At 43.3% G+C, this 23,692-nt stretch overlaps 1 protein-coding gene across 2 annotated transcripts in view; it reads right to left on the bottom strand.

The window, feature by feature from the left end:
* Positions 1–2,912: 2,912 nt before the first annotated feature.
* LOC110509680 (ceramide transfer protein) overlaps positions 2,913–23,692 on the bottom strand; it is a 37,821-nt gene continuing 17,041 nt past the window's right edge. Inside the window, exons 3-16 of one of the 2 annotated variants that reach the window (XM_036967425.1) lie at positions 16,243–16,359; positions 13,836–13,913; positions 9,321–9,428; positions 9,104–9,239; positions 8,183–8,266; positions 7,701–7,951; positions 7,477–7,563; positions 7,262–7,354; positions 6,652–6,747; positions 6,340–6,472; positions 6,152–6,222; positions 5,889–6,017; positions 5,525–5,654; positions 2,913–5,071 (exon numbers count right to left, since the gene is read on the bottom strand). In XM_036967425.1, the coding sequence (XP_036823320.1) occupies positions 4,944–5,071; positions 5,525–5,654; positions 5,889–6,017; positions 6,152–6,222; positions 6,340–6,472; positions 6,652–6,747; positions 7,262–7,354; positions 7,477–7,563; positions 7,701–7,951; positions 8,183–8,266; positions 9,104–9,239; positions 9,321–9,428; positions 13,836–13,913; positions 16,243–16,359 (1,641 nt within the window). In that variant the 3' untranslated portion in view covers positions 2,913–4,943. The remainder of the gene's footprint in view (positions 5,072–5,524; positions 5,655–5,888; positions 6,018–6,151; positions 6,223–6,339; positions 6,473–6,651; positions 6,748–7,261; positions 7,355–7,476; positions 7,564–7,700; positions 7,952–8,182; positions 8,267–9,103; positions 9,240–9,320; positions 9,429–13,835; positions 13,914–16,242; positions 16,360–23,692) is intronic. The other variant, XM_036967427.1, reaches the window with a different exon arrangement.

Below are 23,692 nucleotides of genomic sequence, written 5' to 3'. Positions count from 1 at the left end.
TCCAATGTATATCAAGCACACTTAAAATACTTTAAAGTATAGACATATTATCTGACCTAGAGTCTCTTCGTAAAGTATTCAGACCCCTTGCCTTTTTCCACATTTTGTTAGGTTACAGCCTTATTCTAACATTGATTAAATTGGTTTTTTTTCTCCCCATCAATCTACACACAATACCCCATAATGACAAAGCAAAAACAGGTTTAGAAATGTTTGCTAATTTATAAAAAAAAAAAAACTGAAATATCACATTTACATAAGTATTCAGACCCTTTACTCAGTACTTTGTTGAAGCACCTTTGGCAGCAATTACAGCCTCGAGTCTTCTTAGGTATGATGCTACAAGCTTAGCACACCTGTATTTGGGGAGTTTCTCCCATTCTTCTCTGCAGATCCTCTCAAGCTCTGAGGAGCGTTACTACACAGCTATTATCAGGTCTCTCCAGAGATGTTCGATCGGGTTCAAATCCGGGATCTGGCTGGGCCACTCAAGGACATTCAGCGACTTGTCCCGAAGCTACTCCTGCATTGTCTTGGCTGTGTGCTTAGGATCATTGTCCTGTTGGAAGGTGAGCGCTCTGGAGCAGGTTTTCAAGGATCTCTCTGCACTTTGCTCTGTTCATCTTTGCCTCGATCCTGACAAGTCTCCTAGTCCCTGCCGCTGAAAAACATCCCCACTGCATGATGGTGCCACCACCATGCTTCACTGTAGGGATGGTGCCAGGTTTCCTCCAGACATGACGCTTGGCATTCAGGCCAAAGTGTTGAATCTTGGTTTCATCAGACTAGAAAATCTTGTTTCTCATGGTCTGAGAGTCTTTAGGTGCCTTTTGGAAAACTCCAAGCGGGCTGTCATGTGCCTTTTACTGATGAGTGGCTTCCTTCTGACCACTCTATCATAAAGGCCTAATTGTTGGAGTGCTGCAGAGATGGTTGTCCTTCTGGAAGGTTCTCCCATCTCCACAGAAGTACTCTAGAGCTCTGTCAGAGTGACCATCTGGTCCTTGGTTACCTCCCTGACAGTTTGGCCGGGCGGCCAGCTCTAGGAAGAGTCTTGGTGGTTCCAAACTTCTTCCATTTAAGAATAATGGAGGCCACTGTGTTCTTGGGGATCTTCAATGCTGCAGAAATGTTTTGGTACCCTTCCCCAGATCTGTGCCTCGACACAATCCTGTCTCGGAGCTCTACGGACAATTCCTTTAGTCATGGCTTGGTTTTTGCTCTGACATGCATTGTTAACTGTGGGATCTTATATAGGACAGGCATGTACCTTTCTAAATCATGTCCAATCAATTGAATTTACCGAAGGTGGACTCCAATCAAGTTGTAGAAACAGCTCAAGGATGATCAATGGCTCAATTTCGAGTCTCATAGCGAAGGGTCTGAATACTTATGTAAATAAGGGATTTCTGTTTTTTTAGAAATTATACATTTGCAAGCATTTCTAAAAACCTGTTTTTGCTTTGTCATTATAGCATATTATGTGTAGATTGATGAGGAAAACAATTAATTTTAGAATGTTGTAACATAAAATGTGGAAAAAGGGGTCTGAATACTTTCCGAATGCACTGTACATGGGCAGAGAATCACGGGACAGTCATCTTTCCAAGGAAAAGTCCTTCCTAAATAGGCTTATGATTAGGCTATAGTTTACTACATTGCCTAGAAATAGGCCTAAATATTGGTCACCCATATTTCTGTCTGCAAATCTTCCACTCCTAAAAGGTAGGTTATAAACATATCTCAAGAGAAAGTGCAAGTCTCTCCAACTCTGCTCTCTTCAAACTACATCTAGCATATTGGCTGATATTGCCCAGTAATACAATGTAAGGGCCATGTGAGAATCTCTGGTAATCAAACCTATAAGTTATTTTTTAACATTTGATATTGCTTATAGGGCACAACATTGATGGGACCATGGCTGGCAAGTGAGCTGTGTCAAATATGCCTAAAATAACATTGCTGGACAACAGTTGGGACCAGTTCTTGCAGAAGCGAGTGGGACAGAAAGCTAGCGGGTGCGGGCAGGATGAAGAAATCTTCCCGCACAGACTTTTATTGTGCACCATGACAGTGAAGCCTGTAATGTTAGAGCTGTTTATTACTGTGTCACTGTGAAAAGTAGGGAATTAGCTAGGGAAACTGACAGATCAGTAATGTTACATTGGCATACTGAGTAACACAACTCACACTGCACTGAAAAAACATCAGAATATCAAATCTTCAATCGAATGGCTGATGGTTTCATCGTTTGATTCAGGTCTAGTTTGATTGAGGCAAAAATAATAGCAAATGTAAGCCAACTTTTGGCCAGCTTTCTCTAACAGTACATCAACTGGCGAAAGCTTGCCAAGTTTATTTACTTCTGAAACGTGACAACAAAAAAGCTACAAAACGTCCCCAGTGAGTTGCCACCCTGGCTGTAAAAACCATGAGCTCACACACACACACGTCACCTGATGCGTTTACCACCACCATTTATTTGCACCTAGTTGTCTGTAGTGTAATTGCCTGAATATTACCAGACTATAAGATACACCCAAATTGGCTCCAACAATAGACATTTACTTTATTGGAAAATGACAAGGTTTCATGTTTGCAATAAAATAAATGACTAAGTAGCTCGCTAGTGGCCTATCGATTGTTGGGACGCTTGGCCTTACAGCTTGTGTTGGAATCCATGTCACTGTCAACTGGTTTTCTACTCAAATGTATTTAGTCACAAAAACAAACACTAATGCAATATGTTTCCAATCAAAACCTTGACTGTTTGGCATTCTGCATAATTAGTGAAATTCTGAGTTTTGAGAACCTGAGAGAAGAGGGAAAACAATGATTCATAGCATACCAGACTGGAGAAATGTCAAACTTTTCTTTCTAAATTTCACAGTAGTTAAGTCAATCCCAACAGCTTTAGTGTGAACACTTTTATTTACACGATTTTCCAAACATTTTACATTCAGTGCAAATGTATATTCATTCGTAGGAGAGGGACAACTTATTGGGACAGTTTGCGAGACCCACATTAGGCTGATTCCAGGACTAAATTGTATGTAGAACATGCTTTTAGTCCAGAAGTCGGCTCAATCGGAGTCTGGGAAACCAGTCTTTAAAATGTCTTTCTAACCAGGTATTTCTCCACGTGGCTTTATACATTAGTCTAGAAATAATTTATTGGACTTCTTCACAAAGGGGTGAACATAATTTAAAATCACTTGACCAAATCAAGGATCAGTTGGAATGAAAGCCAGCATACAGGCCACACCATCATCCTCTAAGGATTTGAACCAATCTCTCCATTGGACAGAAAAGTTGATTGGTATATAGCTCCTGCAATGACCTAGCCTTTCGGTGAACATCAGTTTCTGCTGATTTCAATATCACAATGTTTGAACTAAAAGGAGGTATGAAATGAATTAGTCATCGTATTAACCCCTTAGTTTCATATAAATAGGTAGTCTATCTGAAATTAAAGACAAGTCTTCACTATGTGGAGACCATCATTGTTTTCACTGAAGTACCCAGCAGGCGACAAAGCATCAGTCTGCTGTAAAATGTAGAAACTGTCTAAACAGAGGGCAGAGTGTCTGGGGTTTTTCCGCTCCTCCCTTGATTGATTAATTAAGGTCACTAATTAGTAAAGAACTCCTCACCTGGTCCTCTAGGTCTTATTTGAAAGGAAAAACCAAAAACCTGCAGACACTAGGCCCTCCATGGAATGAGTTTGCTACCCATGCCTTGCTTAAAAAGGACCTCCTTACTTCCTCCCTTCCTACCAATAACTGCCCTGACATCATCCTGATTGGATAAGTAAGTGTCAAGTTTAAGTTTCCCACTCAGTCATATCAGGGATCGTCAGGAGAGAAAGGGACGATAATCAGGTATTGGAACTAGGCCCTTGGCACGTCTCTAGTGATTTCATATGGGTGTACTGTCTATCAGCACCCTCTCCTCTCCCCTACCCAAAACGTATTGTATTATCTCCCCCAGTCTAAGGCATAGAGTCAATTCAGTCACAAAAAGCATTTGCAAACATTTTTACAGCTGGCTGTGAAGCAGAAATGGTTGTTGACATTATATACAGTTATAATCCAGATATCTAAAATCCCAAATCAAAATTGTGCTATAGTATAACATTGAAACCCAAGTACAACCCCAAAATAAAGAAATGTGAAGATTTAATACATTTTCAACATTTTAAAATAAAATAAGTTTTAGCCTCGTCCCTCCATCAGCACCAGCAAAGTAGTGTTTTCACCAGAGAGACAGAAGAAAATGTCATAGGGGTCATAGTTCAATGACAGCCCTCTGGAATTTTGTCGTTTTTTTTGTTTCTTACAAACAAGACGATCATTCTGGAAAAAAGGCGATCTGATTTAGTTGTACTAAGAAAATTAGCAGCATGAGAATAAGCTGTAACAGCACTGATTATTATAAAAAGCTAAATCAACAGAAAATAGGAACAAACTCCATCTCTTAAAAAAGGACTACAAAAAGCAGGACTAAAATAGAGTAATATTTTGTCTTCCAGTCTTAAACTGCTTTCTTATAAATTTCTTATAACACATACGTACATTTATATATTATATTAATATATCTCACAATTGACATTTTCTTATAGGTCTTTCTGCATTAGCTAATGAAACTAGCATGGGAGCTAGCATAAGAACTAGCATGAGAATTAGCAAAGGACCTAGCATAAGACCTGGCATAGGAAACTAGCACGAGAGCTAGTATAGGAAGCTAGCATGAGGTATAGAATGGGAAACTAGCATTGAAGCTAGCTGAAGACCTAGCAAGAGAGCTCGCATGGAAGCTAGTCTGAAAAGGCCTAGCTGTACCCTAGCACTTAGCATGATGGCTAGCTAGAGTTGGGTTGAAATGATACACAATGTTCGGAACAGTCTGTTGTGTGGACAGGGGTGCTGCGAGTCCTGTGAAACTTAGAAGAGGATAGGTTTCCCGGCTGTCTTCTCCTGGACATAGCTGGTGAAGCGTTTGAGGAACTTGGGGTACTCCCTCTTGGCCACAGCCCTCAGAACTGAGGCAGGAGCCCAGCCTCCTGGGTTCACTGTGACAGACAGGAAGAGAAAATGCACGTTACACAGGATATCACAGAGAACAGTTTAATTCACAACACCTTCATATTTAATTAGGGCTGTCAAACGATAAAGAATCGAGTTAGTCACATGGTTTTCTGTGGTTAACTACTTGCCGCAGTACAAATATCTCCTAGTCACCCCTGGTGGAGTGGGTGCGTACACCGCCACCGCGGGGAGGCAGGAATAGCTAGTAGTAGGCTAGTTTGCCTCTGCACTTGTTGGCTTGCCTAACATTCACTAACCCTATAACATTAACCCGGACCCTAACCTTATTATTCCAAAAAGGAAGTCACTCATATCCTAATTGAAGAATACGTAGTTACTGGCAATGTACTACATGGCCATGGTAATACTGCTTATTTTGTCCCTTCTAGCATGGCCATCTCTAGTGCCTATTAGAGCGGTTAAAGAGATGAGCTCACCATTGGCGACGTAGGTGATTTTACAGGTAAGGTTGTCTCTGCTGATCTCTCGGTCGCCCTCTGGTGGGCTAACCAGGGTCTGGCATATCATGGCAATGTTGATTTTGGCACGAACACACCTGTTGGTGGGCTGCAGGGCGACAATGACATGGAGGAAGATCAATTACAAGCATAGGAGATTCTTACCAAGTTTAATATTTTAATTAACCATAATTTTGTTGTTATTATTTGGGTTGTCTCACCGAGACACATATTTATTGCCAGAGAGACCTTGTCAAAGACGGACCTGAATAAGTGTTTAACTAATCAATACAACACCCCAAAAATCTTGGAGCTCATAAATGGTAGGATGGGGTCAAATGACCTGGGCGTTGTCGTGGTCCACAGAGAAGTTGCAGACCAGCCAGGTGTCTGGGTCGTTCTCGTTGTTAGCCAGGATCTTCCTCATAGCAGACAAGTACAGCACGTCTCTCTGGGATGCAGGCCACACCCTCTGCAATACAGTTCACATGTAATGCTGCTTTACATCACAAGTATTCAGGTTTTGGCTTTGTCTCCTTCCTTTAAAAACCCAATCTTTTCTCAGAGCCCATAGATTGTGTGTGTGTTTTACACGTTCCCTCTTACCTTGTGTGTCTGATAGACGATTACAGCGTTGTCCGATAACATCTCCACAACGTTGAAGTTCTCAATGGTGGCTGAATGAATGAAAAGAGAGACGGACAGAGAAACAGATTAGAACATGTCCACTAAAAATAAGGAACATAGCAAGAAATGACAGAACTTAATGTTTACAATGTTCAGATGAGACTTACTCTCCCAGTCGTTGCGTACGTTCGTGTCCCAGAAGTAGTGACACAACTCATGTCCCGTGACTCCCTTCACAGAATGGGTGGCCTTCAGGGGGTCCAGGACAATACCATTCTCCTCTACCTCCCTCCTGTACACCTACACAAAACAGAGAGGGGTACCATGGTTACTACTTTACTTCAACAATGGGATTGAAGACAGAATTACTTAGTTGAAGTACTGGCAACAAAGGTTCTTTCTTGCTTTCTTTCACATAAGGCACATGCATAAATCAAATCACTCCTCTCTCTCTCTCTCTCTCTCTCCTTTCCCCCTACCTTCATCTCCCCCTCCTCCACCACCAGCTGCCAGTTGGCGTCCCCGCCCATATCCTGCAGCGAGTAGGTCATGTGATTCTGCACCATCTCCTCCACCTATTAAAAGCAACCAGGAAGAGGAACATGAGGGACAGATGGGGTTAAATGTCAGATGGAAATAACAGCTCACTGACAAACACAAATGTGTTAAAGGAAAGACAAACCACTGATTGTACTGTGGTGAGGTAACAGCTATGACATGCAAACTGCAAAGGCCAGTCAATCTCTGTACTAGCAGACAAAGACAAAAGCATGCTAGCTAAATATAGTGTAGTGACTCAGGGTGGCAACCAATAATATAATGCAGGGGTGGGCAATTCCAGTCCTCGAGGATTGGTGTCACTGATTTGGGGGGGGGGGGCAGTGACTATGGGGCTACAGGGAGGATGAGAAGAGAGGGATGAGGAAGGAAAACGAGAACACGACCAAACAAAAAGAGAACGAGGTAACGGGAAGAGTGAGATAAGGAAGGAGAAAAAGATGAGGGGGAAAGGAAGAGAGAGAGAGAGCGAGCATAGCGTGAGGGTGACTGTTAAAGTGACGTGTTCATGGACTAAATGAGGCGAATGACCTTGTCAGCGAATCTGTGTGATCCTATGGTGGAGTAGACATCTCCCGGGGGAACTGGACTGGATCTCTGTATCCGCGACTTCTCGGTGTGAGACTAGAGACACACGCGGCCAGGATGAAACACTCAATTTAATATGAAGATTGATCATTATCATCATAGAATTGGATTTCATCTCTATCAATTGAGGCGGAGGGGTTTTGTCCTGGCTCCTGTACCTGTTCCTCCATCTTGTCTTGTCTGTCAAGAGCGGCTTCAACGGCATCGAAAAACTCATCCTCATTGATCAGGCTGTTAGGCCCCTCCTGGAGGAAGAGGAGAGAGAGGAGGAAAAGAAGGATAAGAAAAGGGAAGAGCAACACGGCGCTCATTACCTACTGAGAACGACGGGTGTCTTTTCCCATCTGGCTCAAAACCATCAGAACCGACCCAGTCGTCTCACCTCGTAATCAGGCCCTCCAAAGTGAGACTTCTTCTTGAGCTCAGAGAGAGCGGAATGGTAGCCCTCCTCTATCCTCCTCCTCTTTTCCGTCTCCTTGTCCAGTCGCTTCTGCCAGCTGTCCTCTCTCTTCACCATCAGGTCGATGCAGTGGGACAGGGTGGACAAAATCCCAGCTGTGGTGGCCTTAAACGTGATCGCCTCGCCCTTAAAGTCTATTCCATTGATGCCCTTAGGGCTCAGAGATCGGAACACTGAACAGAGAAGAATGTGCGTGTAAAAACACGTTTAAACATAGCTAGGTGTTTTGAAAAATTTATTTCAGGACACTAATCATATTTCATGTTTACTACATGCATACACACATGGACTACAAATAGTTTTTCATTTTCAACAAATAGTTTTCAAAAGCACAAATAGCCTCAAAAAAGGTTGATCCTGCAAGCTATGTAACCTTTCTATAGAAGTGAATCTGCTGTACTCACGCTTCTCCTTGCTGCCGTTGTTGTTGTGGATGAACTCTCCGTCTGACCGAGTGTTGGGGAAATCATCCTCATCATCCTCAACAACTAGAGAGAGAAGGAGGGAGAGAAAAAGAGGGAACGAGAGCGCAAAAGAGAGAGAGATCAGCAATCGTCAAACAGTAGTACACCAGTCCCTATAAAGCCCCTGCAAAGAGTCATCAATAGAGCCAGAGTAGTGCCAAGAGTTGCCTATGCAGCCACCCAGCACGGCACGCTAACAGAACTTCACTGTCCTCAGAACAACAATGGCCTGGCCTCTTATTCAGGAGTAAGGGATGGATGGACTGAGGGGGCATGAGAGGAGGGAACGAGGAAGGGATTTGATGGGTAACAAAGGAACGGTTTGATTGTTCGTGGTCATTCAGAGCCATCGTTCGGCACGGTGACAAAGAGCAAACTCCACCATGAGCAAATGTTCTGGCTGCAGACAGAGAGGGGGAGAGAGAGAGAGAGGGGGGGTGGAGGAAGAGAATGAGAGGGAGGGTGAGAGACAGAAAGAAAGAGTGAGAAAGGGAGAGAGAGGGACAGAGAAATGACTGCATCTCAATGAGGGGGTTGACGGAACACATTCCGTTGAAGATTCTGCAAATGTTTCCCCAAAGCTCTGAATATTTTCATGATCCACACACACACACACTTAGCATTTCTGCTGGGAACACCAAATAACATTTTTGTGGCACTTTGCCATTGTTTTTTGGAGGTAGCTGTTGCGGTGTTTTCTGTTCATTTGCAGGAACGTATTGGTTTTGCTGTCTCAGAGTGCATGTGGAAGTATCTTCCTCCACAGTTACACAAAGGATCGTAGACCTGTGGCTGTCCAGCACTTAAGAATTTGTCTGACATAAGCATCTGATTGATTGACAGATTCATTCATCGTCTTACCTTTGTCTCTCTGCAGCTCATCCTTGGAGACAGCGTCGGAGCAGCCGTCAAAGTACTTCTGCAGCGTGTCCACCTGTCTGCACAGGATGTCTCTGAACGTCTCCATTTCCGCCAGCTTCTCTCTCAGGCTGTGACCCTTTCGGGTCCAAACAGAGGAGCGGCACGGTCAGCAAACACTCTGTGTGTGTGTGTGTGTGTGTGTGTGTTTAGGTCTCACCTTGAAGGAGGATGTGGATGTGGCAGAGTAGCCGCTGGTAGCAGACGTGAGAGACAGCATGGAGCCATGTCTCCTCAGACTGGGTTCTGACCCATACCCAGACTCCGCCTAGACACAGGGAGGGAAGAGAGTGACGATAACGTTAAGTATATATCCACATCGCTATCAACTTAACACATTAGCCAAAACATGAAGTGTCCTAAGCGCTTCGTCAGCAGCAGCAAGGGGAGGTGACATACAAGTCACCGTATCACGCCACATGTAACGCATCTCAACTCACCCTGTCACACAGTCACAGACAGACCCACGGTGTATTCAGTCAAACACTCGACAGTAAACTTCCTGATCCCCAAGCACCTTCACCGCTACTTGTCACACTGGGACAGAGTATGAGGTGAACGTTAAACACTCTCCAACCCCATTTCTTTTCTCTGTGTGTCCCATCTCTAGCTCTGTCCTCCCCTCCCAATCACTACCTGTGTTTCTGACAAGTCATGCTGACACATTTTCACTTGACTCTTTCCTCTGTGTACATGTTATTCACGTGTCTTTTCATATGACCACGGTTCTACGGGTGTGGTAAACAAGGTTTAGCCAGTACATCTTGTATGAGAGGATGGGTTATAACGCATATTTTTTTGACTTAAAAACAACGTCTTAACTTAAATGAGAATCACATCCTCTCTCACCATTACACAAGCACCCCTGTATGTTTCAGGAGTGTGTGCAACATCACCCTGACCACACAGTTCTCTATGAGCCTGACACAGCAACACAGTGGGACCGTAGCAACAGTGACCACGGTGACCATGGAACACTGTCACAGAATGGAGTATTGGGTGACTTCCTCTAACAGAGGATAGAATCCCTGACTTCTTACCGAACCCTGACACTTAAAAAAGAGAGCGAGCGAGGTGGGAAAAGGAAGATCTGTCTGGAGAGGACATAGTGATTCACCCGGTGTGAATTAGCACTCAGAAAAGAGTACAGACACTGTGTGGGGCCATAACACAGGGTTAAGGGTTCAAGTGGAACCGAGCGTGTAGCTTAGTTAAGCATTTCCAAACGAAGATGAAGACGGCGTGTGCTTCCATTCCTCACCACCAGGTGGCAGACTGTTCCCATGGCCGCTGCCTGGCCCTGCATCACCCACCCAGAGCTTACTATCGGTCAATGACCAGGAGTAACCATTTTCCTGCCTCCAACAGGGCTTTCAATACTACTGTCGCCCTCTCAGCTATACCCATTTCAACAATGGCCATTCAATACAGCCGCTATCTGCCAAATCACAGAGCTGCTAATGAATATAATGCAGTTTCTTATCTGGCTGATTGATAAAGACAAAATCGGCCACAAGATCAAAGAAGCAGTGTGTTTGCTATCAGTCTATACAAACACATTCACCAGAAATTGTATTTTCATTTTTTTATTTAACTAGACAAGTCAGGTGTTATTTTACAATGACCGCCTACCCCGGCCAAACCTTCCCCTAACCTGGACGATGCTGGGCCAATTGTGCGCCACCCTACGTGACTCCCGATCACAGCCAGTTGTGATACAGCACGGTATCGAACCCGGGTCTGTAGTGACGCCTCTAGCACTGCGATGCAGTGCCTTAGACCGCTGCGCCACTCAAGGACCAAGAAAGATGGGGAAGGGAGAGATGGAGAAGAGGAGAGAGCGAAAGAGTAAATATGCAATGCCCCAGTCTGAATATAACTTAAACACACACATAGCTACAGTACTAAAACGTCTGTCAGAGTGAGTGAGAGACGGAGAGCGAGATGGACTCATTATGTGAAACCAGCTGTCTATCTAGGTGTACTAACAGATAATAATATTTTACCGGACAGACGTGGAACTTTCCATACAATCACACACAGACCATGTTTACTCAAGTAGCAAAGAGCAACACAAAATATTATTTACTATATAAAATAATTTAAGAACATTATAGCCCTGACCAGATTGTTTTTCTCTAGTGAAAGTTGACACTTTGCTGTGAGTCTGAAGAGCGATCAGAGGGAGACAAGAGACTACGAGGGGGAGAGAAGGGCCTCCTCACAGGCCGAGAGTTTCTGACTGGTGACTCACTGTGGGGAGAAGGCGTAGTGTGTGTGTGTGTGTGTGTGTGTGTGACTCATTCCTTCCTGCTCTGGCTGAATCAGAGGGTCACCCTGGGGCTGGGAGGAACAAGAGGAAGGGGGAAGAGTGTGACACGGAGGGGTTTCCCAAAACCCACTGCCAGGAATGACTAACATGTGTCAGGAGAGAGCGAGGAAAGGAGGGAGGGAGAGGAGAAAGCCTTCCGCATGCGTTGGTTCAGCTGGCGTCCATCCTAGGCGAACCCAACGAGTGTGCTCGCATACTCCCTTCAGACCTTCGCTTGAAAAATGAGAAAAGCTGAAAAAAAGTTTTGTTTTTCCATCTTGAGATGTTGTAGCCAGTATACACTTCCTTAAAATAGTCTGAATTAATCGAAGACAACCCAAGAAATCTGTCATACATTTTTGCGCAATTTTACATGCAGATGTTTGAGGCAGTATTTCTCAAGGGGAAAAATGTGCATGAAAGCATTTGTCTCTAATTGAATTAAACACTTAATTGAAGAATCCCTACTGTTGACGAAGGGGCAGACTTCAGCTACAGACTTGCCTCGAGACAAAATGTGTGCACGAACAGCCGGGAAAAAAACCCTTGAAGACCAAAACTTCACAAAATGTCATAATACACACACAACCTGTTTCGGGTGGGAAGCATGGGGATGCCTTAAAGGGATACTCCGGGATTTTGCCCTTTTTTCTTCTTCCCCAGTCAGACGAACTTGGCGGATACCATTTGTATATCTCTGCGTGCAGCTGGAAAGAAGTTGCTAGCCAGCACTAGTGCAACCGATATACTACCTCCAACTTCCTTTATACTGGACTCATTATAAAAATCCCCAAGTATCCCTTTAAGGGTGGGGCGGTTACTCTGCCTTCAAGGACAAATTCATCATTATGTTCTGAAGCGTTAGTGTCTGACACCACATACACAATGTTCACTATTTAAATATGTTAATTACATGCTCATAGGACAAGGTCTACCATTTGTTCTGCTGTGTTCTGGGCTCTGACACCCTTTCCTTCACACCACCTGCAACCTCACAACTAGGCTTGGGCGGTATACCGCATATCGGGGTATTTAGAAAAAGCCACGGGATGGTTTTTCAAAACCGTCCAAACTGATGTTTTTCCAATAAAATGTGAATATATGTATCATTTAAAAAAAAAGTTAACACCTGCAGTCAACAATAAGTTAAGAAATAAAAACCTATTGCTTTCTTCATGTCGCTGGTCACATTATGAAGCTTGCCGTAGTTCCCCAGAACAGTCGAGCCAGTCACGTGTTTGTTTGTAAATAGCACAACGGGAGACTGCGGGAGCTGGTGAGTCCGTAGTGTTCTATCTAATCGGCGAGTCTCTGTTGAGCGGTGCACATGAGGTGAAGTTACACTTGTATGCATTTCACTAGTAAAATGTTTGCCATCAGATATCTTAGAATGGCTTTTTGCCAAAGAGCTCTGAATGAGTTGTCTGTACAGTTGCCATTTTCCCCTGTGCTTCCTACTAGCGTTTTTTCCCCTCCTTTGTTCTTCTCACCCTCTGCTTCATGTACACATGCTGCTCATCCTTCAGAAAAGCATGCATCACAACTTTGTTCACTAGCACAATCTCATGTTCACTTCCACTTGTAAATTTCCACACTCGCCGAAAATGACATTTGGTAGCTACTAGCTAAGCTTATATAACTTTATAAGCTGAATTTACCTGTCTTCGGAATTTGTTTTCACTTGTTAGCATTTAGCTAACAGTATGTGATTTCACTATTAGTTTGTGCTCATTTTGTTAGCATTCTGGTAATCGAGGTCCAATGGGCTTTTATTGCATTTTTAGCACCCCCTTCCTTGTGTGCTATGCCAGTAATACCGTAAATCCCACCAAAGCCTTCTCACAACCCATTACCATTGCGTAAGCATATCCCTCCCTAGAAAATAGCCTCAGACTGTCAGAGTGAAGAATCCCTTCTGTCTATTATGGTCCTCCCACTCGTACACTCCTCCTCCCTCCACATCTTGCCTCTCCCCCACCCCTCCATCCTAAACTCTACGCTAATCCATCCACAACTCCCTCTTCTGCCCTCCCTCTCTCCCCCCCTCTGATGAGTAACAGGACCTAATTCCAGAAGGATCAGAGCGTCTGTGGAAACAATTATAAACTGGATCAGTGATGCAGAGCCCTGTACAACCTATTACTGCGTGTGTGTCAGTGAGAACTCCTCCCTGGGAACTGTATCCTTTAACACCGGAGTGTAAACAATAGGTGCCACTCATTATCTGACCTGCTTTCAATGGTGAGAACAGAAAATGACAAGTCTGGATAAAGCGTGCACACACACACACACACACTGGATTAAGGGCACTGTGCTAAATGGTAGTAGAACACACAGTAGCTGGTTTAGTATAGGTAGACTTGCCATTAAACACACTGCTGCTGGAGGGACTAGTGATGTCCTCTGGATGACTCCACTGTCTATCCTCCCCTCTCTTAGACTCTGATAGAAACACACACACACACACACACACGTAAAACACACACACACAACTGTAACAGGGAGTGAGTGCCTGGTTGATACGAAATGAATGAAACAACTCAACCATCTACACTGAACCAAAATATAAACGCAACATGTAAAGTGTTGGTCTCATGTTTCATGAACTGAACTAAAAAGTTTTCCATATGCACAACAAGCTTCTCATTGCTCTAAAATGTGCACAAATTTGTTTACATCCCTGTTAGTGAGCATTTCTCCCTTGCCAAGATAATCCATCCACCTGCCATGTGTGACATATCAAGATGCAGATTAAATAGCATGATCATTACACAGGTGCATTTTGTGCTGGGGACAATAAAGGGCCACAAAAATGTTCCATTTTGCCACACAACATTGCCAAAGATGTCTCATGTTTTGAAGGGGCATGCAATTGGCATGCTGAATGCAGGGATGTCCACCAGAGCGGTTGCCAGATAATTGAATGTTAATTTCTCTACCATAAGCCGACTCCAATGTCGTTTTAGAGAATTTGGCAGTACTTCCAACCGGCCTCACATCCACAGACTACGTATATGGAGACGTGTGGGTGAGCGGTCTGCTGATGTTAACGTTGTGAACATAGTGCCCATGGTGGCAGTGGGGTTATGGTGTAGGCAGGCATAAGTTACGGACAACGAACACAATTGCATTTTATCGATGGCAATTTGAATGCACAGAAATACCGTGACGAGATCCTGAGGCCCATTGTCGTGCCATTCATCTGCTGCCATCTCATGTTTTAGCACGACAATGCACAGCCCTATAACGTTTTTCTTAGCATATGCCCCCAAGTTTAGTCTCTATAGTTTAGTCTCTATAGTAGAGGAATACAGCTCACAAGTATTGGCTTTTTAGACACGGTTCCTAATCAACACTAAGAGCAAATCATTTTGAAAACATAAAAACAAATTATCGCAAACTGGCTACACAAAGCTTAAGTAGGCTACCGCAAAGGGAATCTGAACGCTGTTTGCTAGAAAAGTCTGCTGCTTCAGCCTATGTAAAAAGGTGCCTATTGGATTTCTTTGCAGCGCAGACATAATTTCAGATAGTCGAGATTGGAAAAATATCAAATCTGGTGTAAAGGCATTTTTAGAAGCATTGCCGCTATAGCTAATAGCAGACATTCATTCAATCTTCACCGTGCACTCTTTTAAACTCCCGAATTCCATTTAATGCCAAGATGTTTAGATTATGCTTTTTGTGACATGGATCATAATTAGTCAGTCTATCAGGTTGTGTGATCCTCGTAATGTTACGTGGAAAATACAACTAATGGGACGCAGAATTAAATATATCACGCGCACAAATGCGACCAGTTCATTTTCGTATTTGCATTTCATTTCTTTCACTAGCAAATGTGAGTGAACTGCTGTCACTTTAGAGCCCACTGAATGTCCATCTTATGTTCTCTAACGTTAGCTTCTCTAACGTTGACCTTTCCACAACACACGGAGCCGATAAGGGATTTGTCCATGTGTTTATGTACAGATGACAGTCGGCAAACTCAGCAACACAACAAAAAACGGAGGAAAAGCAGACACGGGGTAGCTACGTTGAATATTGATGTATTCATCTCCATGTTGGGTTGGCACAAACTCCGTACATCTGCATGTGGCAGCTCGAGAATTAGATGTCAGATTTATGTTTAAAATAAAAAAATCAGGCCCTATTCATTTCTGCGTACTTTTAACTCGGACATGGACAGAGAATTGCGTAGTGGGTAAGCAAAATGCGTGCATGTTGGCAGGTCTGCAGCCACATGACAAGGATCTGTACACAACTCATGGAAGCTGAAAATGTCCCAGTTCTTCCATAGCCTGCATACTCACCACCAGACATGTCACCCATTAATAATGTTTGGGATGCTCTGGATCAACGTGTACGACAGCGTATTCCAGTTTCTGCAAACATCCAGCTACTTCGCACAGCCATTGAAGAGGAGTGGGACAACATTCCACAATCAACAGCCTGATCAACTCTATGCGAAGGAGATGTGTCGCGCTGCATGAGGTAAATGGTGGTCATACCAGATACTGACCGCCCCCTCAATTGACTGATTTCCTTATATGAACTGTAACTCAGTAAAATCAATGAAATATTGTTGCGGTTATATTTTGGTTCAGTATATGTACCACATCCCTGATCGGACTGTGTGCAACCATGACCTACATGATATCTTATTACCTGGCACTCGTAGGTAGACATTAGATGTGACGATAAGAAACATGCAGCCGAGGTAAAAGACATACTGAACACTCCAGTGTGTGTGTATTATTATAAGTCTTACCCTGTGTAGTTCGATGGAGTTGATCCATTGGTGTCTGTGTTCTGAGTCTGTGGCCCTCAGGTACCACACACTGTCGTTAACACTGACATCCAGCCTGCACTCGTCAAACTCATGGGGCTGAGGGAGTGAGAGAGAGAGACGAAGCGAGGAAAGAGAAAGGGAGGAAAAAAACTGTCAAATGTACAGCAACAAAACACTTAAATATTGCACAGGCCATAGTACTGGGAATAACATACAGTGCCTTGCGAAAGTATTCGGCCCCCTTGAACTTTGTGACCTTTTGCCACATTTCAGGCTTCAAACAAAGATATAAAACTGTATTTTATTTGTGAAGAATCAACAACAAGTGGGACACAATCATGAAGTGGAACGACATTTATTGGATATTTCAAACTTTTTTAACAAATCAAAAACTGAAAAATTGGGCGTGCAAAATTCAGCCCCTTTACTTTCAGTGCAGCAAACTCTCTCCAGAAGTTCAGTGAGGATCTCTGAATGATCCAATGTTGACCTAAATGACTAATGATGATAAATACAATCCACCTGTGTGTAATCAAGTCTCCGTATAAATGCACTGTGATAGTCTCAGAGGTCCATTAAAAGCGCAGAGAGCATCATGAAGAACAAGGAACACACCAGGCAGGTCCGAGATACTGTTGTGAAGAAGTTTAAAGCCGGATTTGGATACAAAAAGATTTCCCAAGCTTTAAACATCCCAAGGAGCACTGTGCAAGCGATAATATTGAAATGGAAGGAGTATCAGACCACTGCAAATCTACCAAGACCTGGCCGTCCCTCTAAACTTTCAGCTCATACAAGGAGAAGACTGATCAGAGATGCAGCCAAGATGCCCATGATCACTCTGGATGAACTGCAGAGATCTACAGCTGAGGTGGGAGACTCTGTCCATAGGACAACAATCAGTCGTATATTGCACAAATCTGGCCTTTATGGAAGAGTGGCAAGAAGAAAGCCATTTCTTAAAGATATCCATAAAAAGTGTCGTTTAAAGTTCGCCACAAGCCACCTGGGAGACACACCAAACATGTGGAAGAAGGTGCTCTGGTCAGATGAAACCAAAATTGAACTTTTTTGGCAACAACACCATCCCCACTCTAAAACATGGTGGTGGCAGCATCATGGTTTGGGCCTGCTTTTCTTCAGCAGGGACAGGGAAGATGGTTAAAATTGATGGGAAGATGGATGGAGCCAAATACAGGACCATTCTGGAAGAAAACCTGATGGAGTCTGCAAAAGACCTGAGACTGGGACGGAGATTTGTCTTCCAACAAGACAATGATCCAAAACACAAAGCAAAATCTAAACATATCCAGGTGTTAGAATGGCCAAGTCAAAGTCCAGACCTGAATCCAATCGAGAATCTGTGGAAAGAACTGAAAACTGCTGTTCACAAATGCTCTCCATCCAACCTCACTGAGCTCGAGCTGTTTTGCAAGGAGGAATGGGAAAAAATTTCAGTCTCTCGATGTGCAAAACTGATAGAGACATACCCCAAGCGACTTACAGCTGTAATCGCAGCAAAAGGTGGCGCTACAAAGTATTAACTTAAGGGGGCTGAATAATTTTGCACGCCCAATTTTTCAGTTTTTGATTTGTTAAAAAAGTTTGAAATATCCAATAAATGTCGTTGCACTTCATGATTGTGTCCCACTTGTTGATTCTTCACAAAAAACATCTTACATCTTTATGTTTGAAGCCTGAAATGTGGCAAAAGGTCGCAAAGTTCAAGGGGGCCGAATACTTTCGCAAGGCACTGTATATATTTTTAAACCTGCATATTTAGCTAAAAGAAATCCAGGTTAGCAGGCAATATTAACCAGGTGAAATAGTGTCATTTCTCTTGCGTTCATTGCACGCAGAGTCAGGGTATATGCAACAGTTTGGGCAGCCTGGCTCATTGCGAACTAATTTGCCAGAATTGTATGTAATTATGACATAACATTGGAAGGTTGTGCAATGTAACAAGAATATTTAGACTTAGGGATGCCACCCGTTAGATAAAATACCTAACGGTTCCAGATTTCACTGAAATAAACGTCTTGTTTTCTAAATGATAGCTTCCGGATTCGACCATATTAATGACCAAAGGGTCGTATTTCTGTGTGTTATGTTATAATTAAGTCTAAGATTTGATAGAGCAGTCTGACTGAGCGATGGTAGGCAGCAGCAGGCTCGTAAGCATTCATTCAAACAGCACTTTCGTGCATTTTGCCAGCCGCTCTTCACAAGCACAGTGCTGTTTATGACTTCAAGCCTATCAGCCTAATGGCTGGTGTAACTGATGTGAAATGGCTAGCTAGCTAGCTGGGTGCGTGCTAATAGCATTTCAAACGTCACTCGCTCTGAGATTTATAGTAGTTATTCCACTTGCTCTGCAAGGGCCGCGGCTTTTGTGGAGCGATGGGTAGCGCTGCTTCGAGTGTGGCTGTTGTCGATGTGTTCCTGGTTCGAGCCCAGGTAGGGGCGAGGAGAGAGACGGAAGCTATACTGTTACACTGACAATACTATAGTGCCTATAAGAACATCCAATAGTCAAAGGTATATGAAATACAAATGGTAGAGAGAAATAGTCCTATAAATACTATATTAACTACAACCTAAAACCTCTTACCTTGGAATATTGAAGTCTCATGTTAAAAGGAACCACCAACTTTCATATGTTCTCATGTTCTGAGCAAGGAACTCAAACGTTTGCTTTTTTACATGGCACATATTGCACTTTCACTTCTCCAACACTTTGTTTTTGCCCTATTTAAACCAAATTGAACATGTTTCATTATTTATTTGAGGCTAAATTGATTTTTATTGATGTATTATATTAAGTTAAAATAAGTGCTCTCTCTGTGAGTGAGAGTGTGAGAGTGAGAGAGAGAGAGACTAGGAGCCAAGTCACAAACCAGGGCTAATCACAGCCAGAGAACTGGGTGTGTGTGGTTTGGTCAAGGGCAGTTTAGGACAGCGAGCGATAGAGAGTAAGGTAAATGTCCAGATCCCCAAGCTACAACATGATGGATCCTTCATTTACCACCAAAACCAGTCAGACAGGCTAATTAAGTGGTTTTTATAATCCTGTTCTGGAATTCATTCATTAGAAGAAATCTGCATGCCTCAATCCCACATAAATTGTAAAGACTGACAGTAGGCTCAGACCTTCTTGGAGAGCTATGGCAAAAAAACAGTTATTTTGGGGTGAACTAATGTTAAGCCCCCCCAGACTAGTACCTCGTAAGATGGTCAATTTATTTTACAACACCCCACTTCCAATACCAAACCTCACACTGGCAGATCTAATGGAATGAGAGTGTGTGTGCATCACAGCAGAACGGGACTATTTTAGTGAGTTGGCAGAGTCATTCTAGCCCAGCCAGCCAGCATCAGCTCTATAGAATGGGGGGCTCAGTGGAAGAGTCTAATATAGCTGTGCTGAAACCTGGACGGGAGAGAGGACAGGACCAGATGCTCAGTTTGGGTGAGAAATAACGTAATAGTAAATGGCATACAAAACACACGTTCAAACGTTGCTGTCCATTACTGAAGTTAACTTCTGCAGAACGTCAATCTCCAGTATTCGTGTTGCTCAGTAGCCTCAGCCCCACGTCGCACACCAACTGACACTCAGTGACTAATTGACTGACTATTAGCCAAAACCTTGTTTGTGAACAATTTCAGACTTTCAGCATGCTTATAGAGAAGGGCACTCAACGTGTACTGCACTGACAAATGACTGATGATTGGCTGAAAGAAATTGATAAGATTGTGGGAGCTGTAATGGTAGCCTTTGATATTATTGACCGTAGTCTGTTATTGGAAAAACTTAAGTGTTATGGCCTTACATCCTCTACCATATCATGGGTTGAGAGCCATCTATCCAATAGAACAGAGGGTCTTCTTTAATGGAAGCTTCTCTAATGTAAAACATGTAAAGTGTGGTATTCTGCAAGGCAGCAGTCTTGGTCCTTTATTGTTCTCTATTTTTACTAATAATCTACCACTAGCCTTAAAGAAAGCATGTGTGTTTGAGGGGAGAGAAGGGGTCTCAAGGCTAGGGCAGTATCCAGATTTTCATATCATAATAGCGTCTTTCTCTCATCCCGGGATTTATGGTATTACCATGTGTTTAGCACACATGAGGCCTCAAAAGACAAAAAAGCCCATTGGCCATCTATTACCAGAATGTTAACAAAATTAGCACAAGTAATACTGAATTTCCACGGAGGCTGCTAGCTAAATATGCTAACGAGCGCAAATGAAAATAAACAAATTGCAAAGACCGGCAATCCAGCTCATAAAATTATACATCAGTGTATTTGTCACGTGCGTCAAATACAACAGGTGTAGTAGACCTTACAGTGAAATGCTTACCTACAGGCTCTAACCAATAGCGCAAAAAAAGGTATTAGGTGAACAAGACGCAAGTAAAGAAATAAAACAGTAAAAAGACATGCTATATACAGTGGCGAGGCTATATACAGACAACGGTTAGTCAGCCTGAGGTAGTATGTACATGTGGTTAAAGTGACTATGTACGTACACACACATAAGAGCTACCGAATGTTATTTTTGGTGAGTTTGGACATTTACAAGTGAATGTGAACGAGAGACATTGTGTTTATCTGAAGGAAGAAGAGTACTGGAGTCTGGACTCGCTAGGGCAACCTTTATTTAGCTAGGCAAGTCAGTTAAGAACAAATTCTTATTTCACAATGACGGCCTACACCGGCCAAACCCTAACCAGGACAACCCTGGGACAATTGTGCGCCGCCCTATGGGACTCCCGATCACAGCCAGGTTGTGATCAAGCCCGGGATCGAACCAGGGTCTGTAGTGACGCTTCTAGGAGTGCGATGCAGTGCCTTAGACCGCTGCACCACTCGGGAGCCCGCCTGCTGCTCGGGGAAGACGGGGGAGGAGCGTAAGGAAATCAAAAATATAGCAGTGGCAGCTGTACAGATAACTCATCCAAAAGGGCTTTGACTTCTCAAACATGGCAGAAAGCTAACACATTATGATGCCCCGTCCCCTTATTAACTCAGATACTTACTTAGATAACGCGACCCCTAAGATTAAACTTGCTAGTTAACGCAGAATTTGTTTTTTCACACAGGGGAAAAAAAAAAAAGGTTAAAAAAGCATAAGAAATATCTTGCTGCGTTCTGTAAACAAAGATCTATAATGCTTCTTATTGTAATTTCTGCTCGGCATCGGACTGATTTTGTGCCTCATTTACACTTCTCCACTCGAATGAGAATTCACGAACGGGCATATCAGCAGACAGCGCTCTGACTTATGTTTTTCCTAAAGTTAATCTTGCATTAGGAAATGTATATTGGTCTCATTATTTTTACGATAAACATTAGAAATATGATGGCCATACATCGTTTAAAATAATAAAAGAAAATACACCCTACCTTTTCAATTGTAAGCTCATTTAACTTGTGTGGCTGCCAGCCAAATGTGTTGCACTAATGTATTTTCTGTGAAGGAAAACTATAGTTGTACTTCCCTGATCACTCTATTGAAGAAAAAACACTTGACTGTCAATATAAAACACAACCCCTGTAAATACACAAATGGACTCATCTGATCCAGCTTCCTCCCGTTGTGCTATTTACAAACAAACACGACTGGCTCAACTGTTCTGGGGAACTACGGTAAGCTTCATAATGTAAACTAATGCGACATGAAGAACGCAATCTCCTTACATATTGCACAAGTTGACTGCAAGTATTTACTTAAAAAGTAGCTACAAACATGAAAATGTACTGAAAAACATCAACGAAATAGTTAACAGTATTGACGGTATTAAAAAAAAAACATCCCGTGGCTATTTTCAAATATCCCGAAAGACTATATTCCGCCCAAGTCTACTCTAGGGTGCTAGGAATGGGAGACGATGGTGAGAGGGCTCCTTGGAATGGGCTGCCGGGCGTGGGTAAACTGGGAGGGTATACTGGAAAGCAGGGTTAAAATAAAAAACTCATTCCTCCTGCCCTGGATCTCTCAGCTGACGGACATATACACGCGAGTGAGTACTTAGGTACCCTCTCCTCCAACGTTCTCTTTAAAGTTCTGTCTGAAGCATGCAGGGAGGAGTCCTGAAACTTCTAAAGGACAGGTTTAAGGCTGAGGCCTCTTTCACGCCTCTCTTTCCAAAGACAAACTCCCCATTGTGCTGTTGAAGCGGCCGGCCCAACCTGTTTTTAACATGCGATTGCATTTAGAATTGTTGCACAATGACTGGGCTTCGAATAAGAACACTTTTCACTCCAGCAGCATCCAGCTGTTTGAGAGCTGCACTGTCCGACAAGTGATATTATTCAGCTACTAGGTTCTGTAACACATGCTGTGCGAATGTCATTAATAATTTACACGATTAACTAACAAAAGAAGCATCAATTTAATTCCACTCAATTATGCAAATGATCCTATAGACCAATAAGCATGACGCTCAAATGTATTTTCGGCATCTAACCAATTAACAGTAAACCGTTAACATCCCTAAGAGAAACCAATCTAAACAATTGCAGCCCACCACATATCTACATATATAAACAAGACTTCCAGCATTTCACATACAGTATTACTGCGGTGTATACAACACTGAGCATAAATCTGTGTTCTGGTACAAAAACTCAAACCCTAAAAGGGTAGATGGGTGGGGTCACTGGGGAAAAGAAGACTAACGAGAGAGGGCAGGACAGGTTAGGGACGAGAGAGGGCAGGACAGGTTAGGGACGAGAGAGGGCGGGACGAGAGAGGGCAGGATAGGGCGGGACGAGAGGGCAGGATAGGGCGGGACGAGAGAGGGCAGGATAGGGCGGGACGAGAGAGGGCAGGATAGGGCGGGACGAGAGAGGGCAGGATAGGGCGGGACGAGAGAGGGCAGGATAGGGCGGGACGAGAGAGAGCAGGATAGGGCGGGACCTTTTCGATTGTATTATTGACTGCATGTTTGTTTATTCCATGTGTAAATCTGTGTTGTTGTTTATGTCGCACTGCTTGATTTATCTTGGCCAGGTTTCAGTTGTAAATGAGAACTTGTTCTCAACTAGCCTACCTGGTTAAATAAAGGTGAAATACATTTTTAAAAATAGGACAGCGGGCCAGAGACGACTCGTCTCCTGTGATATCAGCCCACAGGATGTCATGAGAACCAGACCAGAGGAAGAGACCCATTTCCTGTTTCAACTAACACTTTCTAACACTTTCAACACCTCCCCCATAGCCCGTCTTTCGTTCCGGCTCTCTGTCTCGCCCTCTTTTCTTCCATACTACCCTCCAATCTCTCTTAGTAAACCCTTGAAAACCCTGATTGCCCCTGCCCCTTCTATTCCTCCCCAATCACCCTAAAACTACAATATTACTGAATAAAACAGATTCAGCCATTCATTGGACAGATTAAACCCATCAAAGAGCTTCCTTCTGCAAT

This window comes from Oncorhynchus mykiss, chromosome Y, assembly GCF_013265735.2.
Source record: "Oncorhynchus mykiss isolate Arlee chromosome Y, USDA_OmykA_1.1, whole genome shotgun sequence".
In the NCBI taxonomy this organism is placed as follows: Eukaryota; Metazoa; Chordata; class Actinopteri; order Salmoniformes; family Salmonidae; genus Oncorhynchus; species Oncorhynchus mykiss.
This window is presented reverse-complemented; position numbering and strand designations above follow the sequence as displayed.